General features: G+C 43.3%; 1 protein-coding gene across 1 annotated transcript in view; it reads left to right on the top strand.

The window, feature by feature from the left end:
* Window positions 1–4,841: 4,841 nt before the first annotated feature.
* LOC127926777 (solute carrier organic anion transporter family member 1C1-like) overlaps window positions 4,842–20,631 on the top strand; it is a gene marked incomplete at its 3' end in the record, with an annotated part of 36,681 nt that continues 20,891 nt past the window's right edge. Inside the window, exons 1-2 of the mRNA XM_052512403.1 lie at window positions 4,842–5,315; window positions 16,549–16,712. Of these exons, the coding sequence (XP_052368363.1) occupies window positions 16,563–16,712 (150 nt within the window). The remainder of the gene's footprint in view (window positions 5,316–16,548; window positions 16,713–20,631) is intronic.

Raw genomic sequence — 20,631 nt, 5'->3', positions numbered from 1 at the left:
GCTAGCTGGCAGTAGCTGCGTTGTTGGCACTACACTAATCAAGTCGTTCCGTTGAGTGTAATAATTTCTACAGTGCTGCTATTCGGGGCTAGCTGGCTAGCTAGCAGTGTTGTTTACGTTACGTTGAGTTAAAAGAACGACAATAGCTGGAACATACTGTACTTTTTTAATTTATAAAGGGCTGCCAGTAACTTCTGTTTTTTTTTTACTGTTTGGCGAACCAGAATAAGAGCCCCTGTAAAGTCCATGGTTCTTCAAATGGTTATTTGAAGAACCTTTTAAGTTGAGAAAGGTTCTTAATAGAACCATTCTCCATTAAGGATCTATAAAGATGAAAAATGGTTCTCTGTGGCACCAAAAAAGGTTGCAACGATAGCAGAACCCTGTTTGATGCGCTAACCTTTTTTTAATGGTTCTTTAAAGCAACTTTGGAAAGGGTTCTTTATAGCACCATGAAAAGAGACGCTAAAGGACAAACTCTATTTTGCACTATATAGAACCATTTGTTATGAGTGTGTATGATAGATTAGATTGGAAGCAATTTATGCAATCACAGTCATACACACATACATAAACTCAGCTAACAAAGAAATGTCCCTTTTTCACGACCCTGTCTTTCACAGATAATGCGTAAAATACAAATAACTTCACAGATCTTCATTGTAAAGGGTTTAAACATGGTTTCCCTGCTCGTTCAAAGAACCATGAACAATTAATGAACATGCACCCGTGGAACGGTCGTTACGACACTAACAGCTTACAGACGATAGGCAATTAAGGTCACAGTTATGAAAACTTAGGACACTAAAGAGGCCTTTCTACGGACTCTGAAAAACACCAAAAGAAAGATGCCCAGGGTCCCTGCTCATCTGCGTGAACATGCCTTAGGCAAGGAGGCATGAGGACTGCAGATGTGGCCAGGGCAATAAATTGCAATGTCCGTACTGTGAGATGCCTAAGACAGTGCTACAGGGAGACAGGACGGACAGCTGAGCGTCCTCGCAGTGGCAGACCACATGTAACAACACCTGCACAGGATCGGTACATCCGAATATCACACCTGCGGGACAGGTACAGGATGGCAACAACAACTGCCCAAGTTACACCAGAAACACACAATCCCTCCATCAGTGCTCAGACTGTCCGCAATAGGCTGAGAGAGGCTGGACTGAGGGCTTGTAGGCCTGTTGTAAGGCAGGTCCTCACCAGACATCACCGGCAACAACGTTGCCTATGGGCACAAACCCACTGCCTCTGGATCAGACAGGACTGGCAAAAATAGCTCTTCTCTGACAAGTCACGGTTTTGTCTCACTGGGGGTGATGGTCGGATTTGCGTTTATCGCCGAAGGAATGAGCGTTACACCAAGGCCTGTACTCTGGAGCGGGATCGTTTTGGATTTGGAGGATCCTTCATGGTCTGGGGCGGTGTGTCACAGCATCATCGGACTGAGCTTTTTGTCATTGCAGGCAATCTCAACGCTGTGCATTACAGGGAAGACATCCTCCTCCCTCATGTGGTGCCCTTCCTGCAGGCTCATCCTGACATGACCCTCCAGCACAATGCCACCAGCAATACTGCTCATCTGTGCGTGATTTCCTGCAAGACAGGAATGTCAGTGTCCTGCCATGACCAGTGAAGAGCCCGGATCTCAATTCCATTGAGCAGGTTTGGGACCTGTTGGATCTTATCTTTCATATCAGCAAGAAATAATTGTCTAAAAACAAAAGGTTAAATTGATTCACATCTTTAAAGGGTTAGTGTTCCCACACAGCCATATCTCCATGTTACAGAGCTTGTTTACGGAAAACAGACAGATAAGGGCAATCCATTTATGTTTAGAAAGCCGTATTGCAAGCAATGGTTATCGACATTTCTAAATGTTAAAACACAGAGTCGGGATTGTAGTTCACATGAGGCAGTCGTGGGCGAAGTGAACTGCTGAAAACTGTAGGGAGAAGGCAGAATACCACCTATAGTTTTTGAAAGGTAATTTGTCCTGAGAGATAACATTGGGTTGTTATTGTACCTGAAATGCATATGGTCCTTTTATGCTGGATCTTTGTAGACTTTTTAACCATTTTGAGTCATACAAAATCGTGTGTTCTCTACTCCGACAATTAAGACACATAAAAGGGGAAACCTAGTTAGTTTTAAATTATTTTTCTTTGATTAATCTCTCCATCTTGCTTCTCCTTCTCCTTCTGTGGATTATATATGACGGTTGGAAACCAACTTTAGTTGCATTACCGCCACCAACTGGACTGGAGTGTGGATCTTGTTCATCTTTCAATCACTCACTGTAACGGCTTTCTTCCGTCGAAGGAGAAGCGGACCAAAATGTAGTGTGGTTAGTTCGATACATCTTTAATGAAGGAAAAAACGAACAATACAAAAACAACAAACGGAATGTGAAAACCTATTCAGCCTCTCTGGTGACAACTAACACAGAGACAGGAACAATCACCCACAACAACTCAAAGAATATGGCTGCCTAAATATGGTTCCCAATCAGAGACAACGATAATCACCTGACTCTGATTGAGAACCGCCTCAGGCAGCCATAGACTATGCTAGACACCCCACAAAAACCCCATGACAAAAACGCACCACAATAACCCATGTCACACCCTGGCCTGACCAAATAAATGAAGACAAACATACATACTTCGACCAGGGCGTGACACCCACATGGGTTAGTAGGCTGATAAAAACCAATGAGTCGATAGGAGAGGTGGGATTTGCAGCGTGTCAAGAGTCTAAAATAGAACCACGTTCGATCTTAACACCTCGCTACACAGATGCCGTTGACAAGCAATTTGGATGAAATGATTGAATAACATGTATGTATACATTTATTTTGCAACGCTCATGCACAAAGGCAGCCAGTTTAGCCAGCATGTTAGGGGTTAGGGAAAGGGAAAGGGTTACAATTAGGGTGGGTTAGGGAAAATAAGATTTTCATGGGAATACATTTTTGGTCCCCACAAGGATAGTAAAACAAAGATGTGTGTGTGTCCAGGGTTGGGGAGTAACAGATTACATGGGAATCTGATGACAAAAAATGTAATCAGTTAAAGTCACTTGTAACGGATAACTGTAATTATATGGTAATTACAGTATTATCAACAGTAAAACACTCTGAAACGTTTTACTGCAGCATTCTGTACATTATGGTGCATTGGGGGAAAAGGTTGTGGGAGGGGAAAGAATTGCTGTATTTGGAATGGTACTGTAATACCACCCCACAGAATACAGTACCGTACCGTATCTTTGGAGCCCCAAAAACCTTTTGACCACTAGGTGCATGGTATTGTTGTTTCTGGCTCATTAACATATTTGGAGGAGTGCCTTGTAAGAGGCTACATACACTATATTTGTTGCACACACAAGTGAGAATGCTGTAACAATTTAACTCCTATGTGATTATAGTGCCCCCTCAATTTGTATAGGGGACAGATTGAAGTGGCAGCAAGTGTTAACTCTTTAATGGATGAGTATTTTGAGGGGTATTTTGAGTATTTTGCCATGTCCTTTTGGTCTGTTTTTGCCCTGTGTAGATGCCAGTTTGGAAGCCTTTGTTATTAAGAAGTGCAAGTGATATAAAACACAAAATATTTGTTAATATACTGTAATGTGTAAACACTTTACCTTGCAGCCAAACTGTTTACACCAATACCTTGTAATTACAGTAAAACACTGTAAAAAAATAAACCCCTCCCCTCAATAAATGTCCATTAATTAATTCAAATTATGGGTGCATCTACTTTTTATTTTTTTTTGCAGTATAATACAGTCTATTTTACTGTGTCATTACACAGTACTTGCTGTGATACTGTATTTATATCACAGTACAGTAGGTGTATGGTAATATTAAATACAGGATTATACTTGCCACCGAGCTGCCTGTAAGCTACTGGGTCGTTCCATGTCATTTCAGCAAGCCATGAAATCCACCATCTCAGATTGGTGCTGTTCCTGCTATTAAGTGATGTTTCTTTTTTAAGAAATCCCCCTTTTTAAGAAATCTCAATTTTAAAGGGATTGTTCACCCAAATTACAAAATGATATATTGTTTTCCTTAACCTGTAAGCAGTCTAGGGACAAGGTATGACAGCAACCCATGCTTCGGTTTTGTATGGACACTTTTTTTCAAATGCTAACTTGTTAGTATTTGTGGCACAAGACCAATGCAAATCAATGACAATTTTGGACAGGTAACTAGTAATTGTAACGAATTACATTTAGAAAGTAACCTACCCAACTCTGTGTGTGTGTGATTAGTGGAAGTGTTATATTTAATCAATAAGGCCAGAGGGGGTGTGGTATATGGCTAATATACCACAGATCTTTATGCACTGACGCAAAGCGGAGTGCCTGGATACAGCCCTTAGCCGTGGTATATTGGCCAAATACTACAAACCTCAGAGTGCCTTATTGTTATTACAAACTGGTTACCTACATAATTAGAGTAGTAAAAATACCCGTGGTATAAGGTCAGATATACCATGGCTGTCAGCAATTCAGGGCTCGAACCACCCGGTTTATAATATGGACTCGGCTACCTTATATAAGTAGAATCGTTATGTTGTATTATGCCTTGTTATGTGACAATTCTATACACTATAACATCTGTTTGCCTTATTGTTTCTCTCACTGACATCAAATGTGCATTGCAGACGTCACATGCTAAATTGTGTCTGGCATGAGATAGGATTATTTTAGAACATGTTTTGGTGAAGCATCATGCCCAACACCACAACGCCCCTTTGAAGATGAATGACTTTCCCATCACTTTACCTATTTTCAATCACAACATAATAACGGTTAACAAATTAAAAACGGTTGTTTTACTTTTTGTCCATCGAGAAGCTTTGTGTTCGAGCGAATCAACTCTGGATGGAGGATACATATCATCATTACCGTGCGCATAGCCTCTCTCCCTCTCAAGTGTTATCACGTGCGTGAGCTAATTTCTACAAGCAGCGTTAGGGTTGCACACAGATTTAACTTCTTAGCGAGAATGTTGTGGAAACCTTGTCTGATTGAGGTCAAATATTTAGATAATTGGAATTGTGATGAAGACAAGAGGCGGGAAGAAGAACTTTTGAGAAATACCTTCTTCTATGACCTTTAATAGCCGGTGGCTTTACTGCTCTTCATCCATATGAGAAGTTTCCCCTGAGCTCGAGACATCTGCCGCGCACTCTGCGCTGTCCAAAACTCTCTTCCACCGGGAATATTACGCGCTTTTGTCATAGGTTGTTGTGTTACCTCATTGGAAAATATAGGGCGATTGTTTCGTGGTAGACTTGGTAAGTGACTCAACATTTTTTCTTCTTCTCCTACACAAGTGTTTGATAGCTTTTGTTGTGACGCTTTACTTATGCTGAGCATCACAGCTGGAATAGACCGAAGCTGTCAGATAGGTCGACCACGAAGACAACTATATGTTAGTTCGCGTGTATTTATTTAGGCTACTTGCAGTTCAAGTGTTTTTGGAAACTCATGACTCGTACTCCATCACAAATCATGTAATTTATGCTTTGTATGCATCAAAGATTCACAGTGAATTGAGGTGAGGAATCTGCCTACCTACACTGTAACAGAAAACTACATTTCATACGGTAATTTGAGGTATTATCAACACACACACAAACTCGGAAATGTTTAACTGTGCGGCACACTGTCGGAAATGGCGCATTGTCGGAGAATGTCTGTTTCGAAAGACACTGTAATTCCACCCCACAGAATACAGTGCCCTGCCATATATAGGGCAGCAGGTTAACTGGTGGTTAGAGCGTTTGGCTCATTAACACATATTGAGGTGTGCTTTGTAAGAGGCTATATTTGTTGCGCCCCTGAATGAGAACGCTGTAACAATTTAACTCTGTGTTTAAAGTGAGTCATCAATTCAAAAGTACAGTGCCTTCATAAAGTATTAACACCCTTTGATTTTTTTTCCACATTTTGTTGTGGGATTACATTTTTTTTTTTTTTTTTTTTTTTTTTGTCAACGATCTACACCAAATACTCAGTAATTTCAAAGTGGAAAAAAGTCTAACATTTGTAATAAATGTGTGAAAAATAAAACGCAAATCTTGCTTTCATATGTGTTCAATACATGTTAGAATCACCTTTGGCAGCAATCACAGCTGTGAGTTTTACTTGGTAAATCTCTTAAGAGTTTTGCACACCTGGATTGTACAATATTTGCACCTTTTTATTTTTATCCTTCAAGCTCTGTCAAGTTGGTTGTTGATCATTCCTCGACAGCCATTTTCAAGTATTGCCATAGATTGTCAAACCACTTTAAGTCAAAACTGGTATCAGTTAACATGGGTGCCGGAGAGGATGGCTGACGTTTTATGGGCTCCTGACCAATTGTACTATTTTGTGTGGGTTTTTCCCCACTGTTTTTAACTTTTTAGTACATAATGTTTCCACCATCATTTCCTATGACCCAAAATAAATAGGTTTTGGACATCAGAACAGCGATTACTCACCTCGAACTGGACAAGGATTTGTTTCTTTAATGAGTCTGAAGCTAATTATGTACGGCTCTTCCCGGAACAGGCCCACATCCCTGTCAATTGTATGAAGAGGAGACACCGTTACAGAGATCGAAGAGCTGACTGCGTCAGGGAATGGATAATCTGCCTTTACCGCCGTTCAACTGGCGAATGTGCAATCACTGGAGAATTAACTGGATGAGCTCCATTTGAGACTATCCTATCAACAGGACATCAAAAACTGTAATATCCTATGTTTCACCAAGTCGTGGCTGAACAAAGACATTGATAATATACAGTATAAGTGTACGCCCTGGTCGTAGTATTTTGTGTTTTTCTTCATGTATTTGGTCAGGCCAGGGTGTGACATGGGTTTTTGTATGTGGTGTGTAGATAGTGGGATTGTAGCTTAGTGGGGTGTTCTAGGTTAGTCTATGGCTGTCTGAAGTGGTTCTCAATCAGAGGCAGGTGTTTATCGTTGTCTCTGATTGGGAACCATATTTAGGCAGCCATATTCTTTGGTTGTATTGTGGGTGATTGTCCTGATGTCCTTAGTCTGTGTTAGTTTGCACCAGTTAAGGCTGTTTCGGTTTTCACTACGTTTATTGTTTTGTAGAGTTTGTGTTTTGGATTTGTGTTACGTTGTGTAAATAAACATGGATCACAATATACGCGCTGCAGTTTGGTCCGACTCTCCTTCACTATTAGAAAACCGTGACAGAATCACCCACCCAACTCGGACCAAGCGGCGTGGTAAACAGCAGCGACGACAGCGGCCAGCATCACAGGAGGAATGGACATGGGAGGATGTATTGGACGGCAAGGGTTGCTACACCTGGGAGGAGATCCTGGCGGGAAAGGATCGCCTTCCATGGGAACAGGTGGAGGCAGAGGCAGCCGGAGAGAGGAGCTGGCGATGTGAGGAGGCAGCACGGCAGTGCGACCGGTACGAGAGGCAGCCCCAATTTTTTTTGGGGGGGGTGGGGGCAGACGAGGTGTGGTACTAAGTCAGGTAGCAGACCTGAGCTCACGCCTCGTGCTTATTATAAGCAGCGCATTTCTGGTCAGGCACCGTGCGGTTAAGCGCACGGTGTCGCCAGTGCGTGCCCATAGCCCGGTGCACTATAGGGCAGCCCCCCGAAAGTGCCTTGCGAGTGTGGGCATTGAGCCAGGGCGTATGGTGCCTGCTCAGCGGGTCTGGTCGCCGGTACTCAGTTTTGGTCCAGGTTATCCTGCGCCGGCTCTGCGTGCTGTGTCTCCGGGGCGCTGGGAGGGTGCAGTGCATCCTCTGCCTGCGCTCCGCTCGTGCCGGGCAAATGTGGGAGTGGAGCCTAAGGGAGAGGTGCGTGTAGTAAGCACTAGATCTCCCGTGCTTACCCACAGCCCGGTTCAACCTGTGCCTGCGCTCTGGAGGGTCCGGGCTAGAGTAGTTGTCCAGCCTGGGGAAGTGGTGCCAAGGTTGCTTACCAGAGCTCCAGTGCTCCCTCACAGCCCGATCCTTCAGGTGCCTTCTCCTAACACCAAGCCTCCTGAAGGTCTCCCCAGCCTGGTGTTTCCTGTGGCAGCCCCACGCACCAGGCTGTCTCTCTGTCTCCTCCCTGCAGATGGTCCCGCCTGTCCGGCGCTGCTGCCGGAGTCTCCCGCCTGTCCGGCGCTGCTGCCGGAGTCTCCCGCCTGTCCGGCGCTGCTGCCCCTCTGTCCTGAGCTTCTTTTCACTCCTGAGCTTCTGCCCCTCTGTCCAGAGCTTCTGCCCCTCTGTCCAGTGGGGTCATTGATAAGGGTGGCCATGGTGAGAAAGCCATGGAGGCGGACAATAAGGCGGACTAAGACCATTGTGAAGTGGGGTCCACGTCCCCCGCCGGAGCCGCCACCATGGACAGACGCCCACCCGGACCCTCCCTATTGATTTGAGGTGCGTTCGGGAGTCCGCACCTTAGGGGGGGGGGGGTTCTGTCACGCCCTGGTCGTAGTATTTTGTGTTTTTCTTCATGTATTTGGTCAGGCCAGGGTGTGACATGGGTTTTTGTATGTGGTGTGTAGATAGTGTGGTGTTCTAGGTTAGTCTAGTTCTCAATCAGTTCTGGTTCTCAATCAGAGGCAGGTGTTTATCGTTGTCTCTGATTGGGAACCATATTTAGGCAGCCATATTCTTTGGTTGTATTGTGGGTGATTGTCCTGAGTGTCTTGATGTCCTTAGTCTGTGTTAGTTTGCACCAGTTAAGGCTGTTTCCGGTTTTCACTACGTTTATTGTTTTGTAGAGTTTGTGTTTTGGATTCGTGTTACGTTGTGTAAATAAACATGGATCACAATATACGCGCTGCAGTTTGGTCCGACTCTCCTTCACCATTAGAAAACCGTGACAATAAGGCCATAAGCAAACAAGAAAATGCTTATCCAGAGGTGGTGTTTCTTAATGCAGGAAAACAGATATCCGGTTTTACCTAATTTCTACCAGTATGTCAATGCAGGACTAAGATCGAATATTACTACACTGGCTCTGCTGCTCGAAGTTGCAAAGTTGCAAAGCTTGCAAAAGCTTGCAAACTATCACAGATTAGAAAGGGAAACCCAGTGCTGCCCAGTGACCCTAGCCTACCAGACGAGCTAAATGCCTTCTATGCTCGCTTTGAGGCAAGCAACACGGAACAATGCATGACCACACCAGTTGTTCCAGATGACTGTGTAATCACGCTCTCCGTAGCCGAAGTATGACAGGATTTCCCAAACTCAGTCCTCAGGACCCTGAGCTGTGTGGTGTCAGTGCAAAAACCAAAACGTGGACCGAGTTTGGGAACCACTGGAGTAAGGCGTTAAACACTCCCTGACCCCCCTCTGCTGCTGGAAAAACGTGTGTTATGGCTTTACACCCCTGCTATAATGTGGATAACCTGTCTACCATAACACAGTGGGTGTTCTTTAATGGAAGCCTCGCAAACATAATCCAGGTAGAAGCAGGAATTCCCCAGGGTAGCTGTTTAGGCCCCTTGCTTTTTTCAATATTTACTAACGACATGCCACTGGCTTTGAGTAAGGCCAGTGTGTCTATGTATGCGGATGACTCAACACTATACACGTCAGCTACTACAGCGACTGAAATTACTGCAACATTTAACAAAGAGCGCACTTAGTTTTGGAATGGGTAACAAGGAATAAGTTAGTCCTAAATATTTACAAAACTAAAAGCATTGTATTTGGGACAAATCCTTGACTAAACCCTAAACCTCAACTACATCTCGTAATGAATACTGTGGAAATTGAGCAAGTTGAGGTGACTGTCATGGTCAAAACATATTGATGCAAAAGTAGCTAAGATGGAGAGAAGTCTGTCCATAATTAAGTGCTGCTCTGCCTTCTTAACAACACTATCAACAAGGCAGGTCCTACAGGCCCTAGTTTTGCCGCACCTGGACTACTGTTCAGTCGTCTGGTCAGGTGCCACAAAGAGTGACTTGGGAAAATTGCAGTTGGCTCAGAACAGGGCAGCACGGCTGGCCCTTAAAAGTACATAGAGACCTAACATTAATGACATGCATGTCAATCTCTCATGGCTCAAAGTGGAAGAGAGATTGACTTCCTCATTACATGTTATTGTAAGAGGTGTTAAAACCTCTTACAGATCCCCCCCCCCCCTTTGTGCAATTTCCACCTGAAGACATACCCAAATCTAACAGCCTGTAGCTCAGTCACAGAGCCAAGGATATGCATATTCTTGGTACCATTTGAAAGAAAACACTCTGAAGTTTGTGTTCATGTGAATTGAATGTAGGAGAATATAACACAATAGATCTGGTTTAGATAAAACAACTAAAAAAACATGTTTTTGTATTTATTTTTGTATCATATTTAAAATGAACAATATAAAACAAACATCCAGATAGGATGATGTGGACAATTTCAGTGAAAAATATAGGAGGTCAACAGTACTTGTGCAAAGTTTCAGAATGATAACTTCCAAAATGAGTGTGCTACATGACATTTATCATGAAGTCATCCAGGTGTCACACACAAGTAACCCAAATGTACCCAAGTGGCCAAATTGGTGAAGGTATACATTTTGAAACAAATAACTATATACAAAATACCAAAATGGTGTTCTAACACATCCCCCCCCCAAAAAAAACAATTGAGAGAAAAACAACAAATAATAATAAAATAAAATAAAAAATATATATACATTTACAAAATAACATGGGTAACTATTTACACACTTTCAATATTTGGAAGACCCTCAGTCGTCTATCAAATCAAATCAATTTATATAGCCCCAGCCTAAAACCCCAAACAGCAAGCAATGCAGGTGTAGAAGCACTGTGGCTAGGAAAAACTCCCTAGAAAGGCAAAATCCTAGGAAGAAACCTAGAGTGGAACCAGGCTATGAGGGGTGGCCAGTCCTCTTCTGACTGTGCCGGGTGGAGATCACAGTGGTTGTAGAGGGTGCAACAGGACAGCACCTCAAGAGTAAAAATGAACAGTTTAGGGTTCCATAGCCGCGGGCAGAACAGTTGAAACTGGAACAGCGGCATGGCCAGGTGGACTGGGGAGAGCAAGTCATCATGCCAGGTAGTCCTGACGCATGGTCCTAGGGCTCAGGTCCTCAGAGAGAGAGAAAGAGAGAATTAGAGAGAGCATACTTAAATTCACACAGGACACCGGATAAGACTCCCATTCGGAGTCAGTGTCACTGTGAAAGAAAATGTTCAGTTAGAATAGTTTCACATATGAGCCCTGTATCGACAGGTATAATAAACAGATATACAGTGCCTTGCGAAAGTATTCGGCCCCTTGAACTTTGCGACCTTTTGCCACATTTCAGGCTTCAAACATAAAGATATAAAACTGTATTTTTTTTTTTGTGAAGTATCAACAACAAGTGGGACACAATCATGAAGTGGAACGACATTTATTGGATATTTCAAACCTTTTTAACAAATCAAAAACTGAAAAATTGGGCGTGCAAAATTATTCAGCCCCTTTAACTTTCAGTGCAGCAAACTCTCTCCAGAAGTTCAGTGAGGATCTCTGAATGATCCAATGTTGACCTAAATGACTAATGATGATAAATACAATCCACCTGTGTGTAATCAAGTCTCTGTATAAATGCACCTGCACTGTGATAGTCTCAGAGGTCTGTTAAAAGCGCAGAGAGCATCATGAAGAACAAGGAACACACCAGGCAGGTCTGAGATACTGTTGTGAAGAAGTTTAAAGCCGGATTTGGATACAAAAAGATTTCCCAAGCTTTTAACATCCCAAGGAGCACTGTGCAAGCGATAATATTGAAATGGAGGGAGTATCAGACCACTGCAAATCTACCAAGACCTGGCCATCCCTCTAAACTTTCAGCTCATACAAGGAGAAGACTGATCAGAGATGCAGCCAAGAGGCCCATGATCACTCTGGATGAACTGCAGAGATCTACAGCTGAGGTGGGAGACTCTGTCCATAGGACAACAATCAGTCGTATATTGCACAAATCTGGCCTTTATGGAAGAGTGGCAAGAAGAAAGCCATTTCTTAAAGATATCCATAAAAGTGTCATTTAAAGTTTGCCACAAGCCACCTGGGAGACACACCAAACATGTGGAAGAAGGTGCTCTGGTCAGATGAAACCAAAATGGAACTTTTTGGCAACAATGCAAAACGTTATGTTTGGCGTAAAAGCAACACAGCTCATCATCCTGAACACACCATCCCCACTGTCAAACATGGTGGTGGCAGCATCATGGTTTGGGCCTGCTTTTCTTCAGCAGGGACAGGGAAGATGGTTAAAATTGATGGGAAGATGGATGGAGCCAAATACAGGACCATTCTGGAAGAAAACCTGATGGAGTCTGCAAAAGACCTGAGACTGGGACGGAGATTTGTCTTCCAACAAGACAATGATCCAAAACATAAAGTTCAGACCTGAATCCAATCGAGAATCTGTGGAAAGAACTGAAAACTGCTGTTCACAAATGCTCTCCATCCAAATTCACTGAGCTCGAGCTGTTTTGCAAGGAGGAATGGGAAAATTTCAGTCTCTCGATGTGCAAAACTGATAGAGACATACCCCAAGCGACTTACAGCTGTAATCGCAGCATAAGGTGGCGCAACAAAGTATTAACTTATTAATTTTGCAAGCCCAATTTTTCAGTTTTTGAGATGTTAAAAAGTTTGAAAAATCCAATAAATGTCGTTCCACTTCATGATTGTGTCCCACTTGTTGTTGATTCTTCACAAAAATACAGTTTTATATCTTTATGTTTGAAGCCTGAAATGTGGCAAAAGGTCGCAAAGTTCAAGGGGGCCGAATACCTTCGCAAGGAACTGTATATAGAGAGTTGAAGGTTGAATATATTAGGTTGAATATATTATTATATTATTATTACCTGCTAGATCTACTGTCTCTTTTATATTATGACATTTCAGCTAGATCTACTGTTTCTATTATATTTTGACAGACCAGCTAGATCTACTGTCTCCATTTCACTTTGGCCATTGATGTGGTCCTGCCCTCTCCTCAACAGCCTCAAATAGGCTATTTCATGTGGGTTGGGGTGGGGCGGCAGACACACGCATCTCACATTTCATGACATTACATGTTTATATATTGCTTCTAAATTTGAAAAAAAATCACTAATATTTTATATTATTAATTTCAAATAAGCATGATAAGAACTTACCAGTCCAAAACGATGTCCTCTCCGGTTCAAAAAATATTCCTCCACAATCGCAAAATGAAGCGTCCTACAACAATCTCTGTCTCACCTCCCAAACAATTTTTTCTAAAATTGTGTGTACATCTGTATATCTAGACTTAGATTTAGCTTTCCTTGACTTAGTCGCCATAATGATTGATATATAAACAGCTGAATCTGCACGTTCACCAAACAATGCAGTGCGTAATATGCGTAGCTCTTTCCGGTATGAAACTTCAATAGCGAATGACTCACTTTACGCTGAAGCTTACTACATGGGTTGGTCTTGCAAAACATAAACATGGCGTATTGCCGTTAAGCTCAGCTCATTGGCTATCTACCCAGCTAGATTTCAAGACGATCAGTGATCATTGGGTTAAAAAACAGTCAATCAACGAAACAGCGGGCAAATCATTGGTGCACAATGATGTCATGACTTGTTGTCTTCAAATCGGTTTCTTTCAGTCAATACATCCCGCAAAATGGCCCATCACATTTGATTGTCTTACAAAGAAACCAGTTGATTGCAGTGAAACCAAACGTGACTGGAAAAGTCACATTCTGTGTGGGTTATTTACCTGGAATGTGTCGTCGAAAATGGAATGAGACGGAATTCACGACACAAGCAGTTCACAAATGTTTCCTGTTAGGCTATAAAAACGGATTTTATCAAACAAAAGATCATTCATTGTGTAACAATGAGCATTGGGATTGCAAACAGATGAAGATCGTCAAAGGTAAACAATTTATTTTAATGCCGTTTGTGATTATGTTACGCCTGTGCTGGTTAAAATAGTTTTTTTATGGGGCTCTATGCTCAGATAATCGCATTGTATTCTTTCACAGTAAATTATTTTTTAAATCTGACAACGCAGTTGGATTAGCAAGATTCTAGGCTTTCGATACATGTGAGACACTTGTATTTTCATGAATGTTTAATATGACTATTTATGTAGCGATCAACGTATGTTGTGGAATTTCAGGCCGCTAGTGGGTACCGTGCGCAGAGAGGTGTTAACAAGCTGAATTTACCGAGCTGTCTGTTTAAAATACCCATGCATACCCCAAAAGACGTTCCACCCGAGTTCTCTTCACAATCCCGAAGTCCAGAACAGACTATGGGAGGCGCACAGTACTACATAGAGCCATGACTACATAGAACTCTATTCCACATCAGGTAACTGATACAAGCAGTAGAATCAGATTTAAAAAGCAGGTAAAAATACACCTTATGGAACAGCGGGGCCTGAAGCAACACAAACATAGGCACAGACACACACACACACATGATAACACACGCACTATACTCACCTACACATGGATTTTCTGTTGTAGATATCTGGTAGTGGAATATGGGCCTGAGGGCACACACTTAGTGTGTTGTGAATTCTGTATTGTAATGTTTTTAAAATTGTATAAGTGCCTTAAGTTTGCCGGACCCCAGGAAGAGTAGCTGCTGCCTTGACACATGGCATCTATTGGCCAAGGTCTCACAACGCATGTTTTTCTAGGCTGCATCTCAAACAACATGGCAGGTACTGACCAATAAACATTCAAGTGCCCTTTGACCTGACACATAAATGGATATAAATCAGAGTGGATGACCAAAAGTATGTGGGCACCAGCTTGTCGAATATATAAAAAAGATCATGGGCATTAATATGGAGTTGGTCCCCCTTTGCTGCTATAACAGCCTGCACTCTTCTGGCAAGGCTTTCCACTAGAACAGTGCTGCGGAGACTTGCTTCCATTCAGCCACAAGATCATTAGTGAGGTTGGCCACTGAAATTGGGCGATTAGGCCTGGCTCGCAGTCGGTGACCCAATTCATCCCAAATGTGTTCGATGGGGTTGAGGTTTGTGGCAACTTAACAGGCTTTGTGCAGGCCAGTTAAGTTGTTCAACACTGATCTAAACAAATCATTTCTGTATGGACCTCACTTTGTGCACGGGGCAATGTCATGCTGAAACAGGAAAGGGCCTTCTCCAAACTGTTGCCACAAAGTTGGAAACACAGAATCATCTAGAATGATTCTAAGGGGCCTAGCCCAAACCATAAACACAGCCCCAGACCATTGTTCCTCTTCTACCAAGCTTTACAGTTGGCACCATGCATTTGGGCAGGTAATGTTCTCCTGGCATCTGCCAAACCCAGATTCATCCGTTGGACTGCCAGATGGTTAAGTATTATTCATCACTCCAGAGAACACGTTTCCACTGCTCCAGAGTCCAATGGCGGCGAGCTTAACATAACTCCAGCCGACACTTGGCATTGCACATGGTTGATCTTGTGTGCGGCTGCTCGGCCATGGAAACCCATTTCATGAAGCTCCCGACGAACAGTTATTGTGCTGACATTGCTTCCAGGGGCAGTTTGGAACTCTGTAGTGAGTGTAGCAACTGAGGACAGACGATTTTTACACGCTGTGAGCTTTTGTAGCCTATCACTTCGCAGCTGAGTTGATGTTGCTCCTAGACGTTTCCACTTCACATTAACGGCACTTACAGTTGACCAGGGTAGCCTAGCAGGGCAGAAATTTGACGAATTGACTTACCTTCCCATGACTGTGCCATGTTGAAAGTCACTGATCTCTTCAGTAAGGCTATTCTACTGCCACTGTTTGTCTATGGAGATTGCATGGCGGTGTGCTCGTTGTTATATACCTGTCAGCAACGGGTGTGGCTGAAATAGCCAAATCCACTAATTTGAAGGGGTGTCCACATACATTTGTGTGTGTGTATGTAGATATATATATACAATTTGTCCTGATGGTTACACTGCAGGGCCAAAACTTGAACCCCAGCATATTTCTATCTTGATTGGATCATTTGAGTGGATGAGGGGAAGCTATTTACTATTCATAAGGTGGTAGGCTGCCTGAGAGACAGGGAAGGAGGGAAGAGTGCAAGAGAGAGACAGGGGGAGAGGGATGAGAGAAAGAGAATGTGTGTGAGAGAGAGAGTTGGGTGGGTGCTCTGGACAGGTTGCATCTAGATCACTTGGTACTCTCATGTCCAAGGCTCTTTGGTTGAAAGTAGGAGCAAGCAAGTAGGAGCAAGATTCTGGGATTTAGGCAGTATTTGAGTGTCATCTCCCTTTGATTTTATTTTTTGTTGTTGCCCAAAGTGTGTCAAATCTCAGTCTATATTCTTAATCTATGATATGCTACTAAAACCATTTGTTTTTCTAATAAAATACTGTTATTTATTTCCCGTGGACTGCAATCCAAAAAAATCTTAAAATCAAATTGAATTCGTTGGCCTTCCTAGCCTTCGGACTGGAGCAATGCTGCTACAAACACACTTATTTTCTGGATAGGAAGAGATCTGGGTCACATGCTTGAATCATCTATTTGCAGGGTTGCATGCATCAATGCCAAGAAATTCCATAAGGGTAACTCTGCCCAAGGAAAACGTGAGCCATCTGTGCAGGATGGAGCCGGCGGCCAAGGAGAGAGGGACGACAGAGAACGGAGGCAGCTCCTCGACGAGGGCGCAGCGCTCCTCCTGCACCAGCCTCAAGGTACGATCAGAACCTCTAGGCCTCCTCTGCCGCTCTCTGATTCTCTTTGCCTCTGGCTCTCTGAGACTATCTCTGACTCGCTTAAAGATTCAATCCGTATTATGGAAGTTCAGTGTTACCGAACGATTTAAATTTAAAGGCAATTTTCCCGCATTGGCGGAGACGGCATTCATGTCGGCGGAATCGGAAATTACCTTTACATTTTAAATCACGCAATTGGTCCTGCTTCAGCAATACAGATTGAATAGAGCCCTAACTCTCCTCTCCACCTCTCCTCTCTCTGCATGCCTCCTCTCCTGTTAAGGTTAGCATTTAGTGGGAGGGGGGACAACTTCTACCTGGAACTTCCTCTAGGAATACTACCTCTGTTGTGGCAGGAACATGTTTTTCTCCTATCATGTTTAGCTTACCATGTTGTTTAATGTCATTGGGCCTTGATAGCCTTTCTTTCCGATTTGGGGGGGGACTCTGTAGAGTTTGGTTTGTAGACAACAGGCCATGGTAGTTAGCCTGCTGTGGTGATGGCAATCCCCAAAATTAGAGCTCCAAATTAGTCAAACCCTGGACAGGGAGTGAGGTGTTCTGGACTGCAGGTGCTGAATGTTTGGCAATATAGTTGCGGTAGTACAGCATATGGACGAGCTGCCCACGGAGTGACCCAATCTTAGACCCCAGGAGAGCAAGCAGAAGTGACTGTGGCAAGGAAAATAACTCTGGAAGGAAGAAAACCATGAGGATTCAGGCACAGCTAGCAAGCCAACCCTCTTTTGGCTGGTTGGGTAGGAATCGGTGCGGGAGGTAGACGGTGTCTGTGAAAGGAGGCAGGAACTAGAAAACAGTGCTTGAGTTAATGCAGGTTCTGAGAGATGAGCATGTTGTGTGCTCTCCTGATGTTGATGTCAGAGCGGATGTAGGAATGATAGGCTTTAGAGGACCAGCATGCAATGATTATTATAGTATGGTCTGGGATAGGGTTGCAAAGGGTCGGAAACCTTCCGGTAAATTTCCATAGGATTTAAGCCCGAGATTTTGGGGAATTTTGCTTAAATTCATCAAAAACGTTAGCTTATAACAGTGAACCTTTTTTGTGGGATACACATAATGCAATTCTAGGTGTTGTGGCATATTTTGGTTAATCTATCCCCAATTCAATGGAATCTACCATCACATGTGCAGTGCACTCTTCCATCACATGTACAGCTGATTCTCAAGATCTTGCACACTAATGAGATGTTATTGAGCCCACACTACTATACTTTCTAAGCCAAGGACTACATGCTTTCTGGTAAGTTTTGATTACAATATTGGGTGGGGGGAATATATTTTATACCACAGTTATTTTTTGTTAACTAGTAAATAGTAGCCTACTGCAAAGTGTGTTTAAATAATTTCTAACTTGTTAACCATTTCTGATAGTTAGTTTTTGCTACCATGTGGGTTTTACCTTGCTTGAGCCTGCTAACTGTTTCACCTGTTTCCATACATGTTTCATTTAAAAAAGTTATCTTACAAAGGAGTTGTTTAATCTAACATTATCTGTACATGTAATTGTATATTATTTGTATTTTTGTACAATTATTTTTCTAATCTTTACAGGAAAATGGCACGGGCACTGTCTGATGTGTGGAGTAATTTCAATGCAGCTAATGTAGAAGGGAAAGCTGTGTACATTTGCAAATACTGTGCCAATCATATGTAAAGAATGAAACAAAGATGCAGAATCATCTGGCCAAGTGCATAAAGTTCCCTCAGCGCTCACAACAAGCAACCTCTGACAAAAGTCCCTCTACTTCTATTCGAGATGAAAACGATGATTCAGACACCTTATTGATAGCAACAGCTCATGGTCCTCCTTTGACTCAATGGAGGAACATAGTCAGAGAAATGCTGATGAATGTCTTGCTCGAGCTGTATATACAACTGGTTCACCTCTGATGCTCACAGGCGATCTGTACTCTAAGATATTTCTGAATGTTCTTTGCCCAGCATACACCCCTCCAACCAGACATACTTTATCAATTAATTTGCTGGATGCAGAGTTCAACAGAGTTCAAGTGAAGGTCAAGCAAATCATAGAGAAAGAAGACTTTATTGCAATCATCTCTGATGGGTGGTCGAATGTTTGAGGGCAAGTAATAATTAACTACATCATCTCCACCCCTACATCATCTACAAGAGCACAGATACAAGGGACAACAGACACATCAATCTCTACAATGCAGATGAGCTGAAGGCAGTCATCAATGACCTTGGAACACAGACGGTATTTGCACTGGTGACCTACAATGCTGCGAACATGAAGGCTGCTTGGTCTAAAGTGGAGGAGTCCTACCCTCACATCACACCCATTGGCTGTGCTGCTCATGCATTGAATCTGCTCGTCAAAGACATCATGGCACTGAAAACAATGGATACACTCTACAAGAGAGCCAAGGAAATGGTTATATATGTGAAGGGTCATCATGTTATAGCAGCAATCTACCTCACCAAGCAAAGTGAGAAGAATAAGAGCACCTGAAGCTGTCCAGCAACACCCGTTGGGGTGGTGTTGTCATCATGTTTGACAGTCTCCTAGAGGGGACTGAGTCTCTCCAAGAAATAGCCATATCACAGTCTGCTGATATGGATAGCCCCATCGAGAGGATCCTCATGGATAATGTATTTAGGGAGGAGAGGGTGTAAGCAGCCTGACGTCCTGAAACCTATAGCAGTAGCCATTGCACGGTTTGAGCGAGACAATGCCATCCTGTCTAATGTTCAGACTCTGCTTGCTGATGTAAGAGAAGAAATCCGTCCTGCCCTGCACACTTCACTATTGCTCCAAGCAAAGGAAGCTGCAGTTCTGAAATACATCAAAAAGTGTGAAGACTTCTGCCTGAAGCCCATACACGCCACAGCATACATCTTGGACCCCAAATATGCTGTCAAGAGCATCCTGTCTGGTGCAGAGATCAAAAAGGCCTATGGTGTCATCACTACCATGTCTTGTCACCTTGGCATGGATGATGGCAAGGTTCTTGGCAGTCTGGCGAAGTTGACTTCCAAGCAAGGGCTTTGGGATGGAGATGCAATATGACAGTCGTGCCAACATATCTCATCAACCACCTGGTGGAAGGGACTTGAGATTTGAGGCGCTTTCCCTGTTGCCTCCATCATCCTACAAATCCCATCAACGTCAGCCTCCTCAGAGCGCAACTGGTCCTTGTTTATGAACACACACACCAAAGCACGCAACAGGCTGAACAAGGATTGAGAAATCGGTCGCCATCCGGGAAAATTTGAGGCTTTTGGGCCTGACAATGAGCCATCCTCAATAAGGTTGGAAAGTGACAGTGAAGATGAGGCCTCAGAGTCTGATGTTCAAGAGGTGGACATTGAGGTCCAGTGAGAAGACATGGAAGCCTGAGAGGAAGACAACCAAAGCTTTAGTTTCTAGACTGTCATTTTGCATGTTTATGTTGAAAATGTTTTTGGGAGATGCGATGGATCATTGGGCATCATTCAATATTCAACAGGCCTACAAGCCCTCAGTCCAGCCTCTCTTGCGGTCAGTCTGAGCACTGATGGGGGATTGTGCATTCCTGGTGTAACTCAGGCAGTTGTTATTGCCATCCTGTACCGCAGGTGTGATGTTCGGATGTAACGATCCTGTGCAGGTGTTGTTACATGTGGTCTGCCACTGCGACGACGGCCAACTGTCCGTCCTGTGTCCCTGTAGTTCTGTGTTAGGCGTCTCACAGTACGGACATTGTAATTTATTGCCTGGCCACATCTGCAGTCTTCATGCCTCCTTGCAGCATACCTAAGGCACGTTCACGCAAATAAGCAGGGACCCTGGGCATCTTTATTTTGGTGGTTTTCAGAGTCAGTAGAATGGCCTCTTTAGTGTCCAAAGTTTTCATAACTGTGACCTTAATTG

The sequence above is a fragment of the Oncorhynchus keta genome, unplaced genomic scaffold (assembly GCF_023373465.1).
Source record: "Oncorhynchus keta strain PuntledgeMale-10-30-2019 unplaced genomic scaffold, Oket_V2 Un_contig_8237_pilon_pilon, whole genome shotgun sequence".
Lineage (NCBI taxonomy): Eukaryota > Metazoa > Chordata > Actinopteri > Salmoniformes > Salmonidae > Oncorhynchus > Oncorhynchus keta.
Note: the sequence above shows the minus strand (reverse complement) of the source record. Positions and strands in the feature narration are given on the sequence as shown.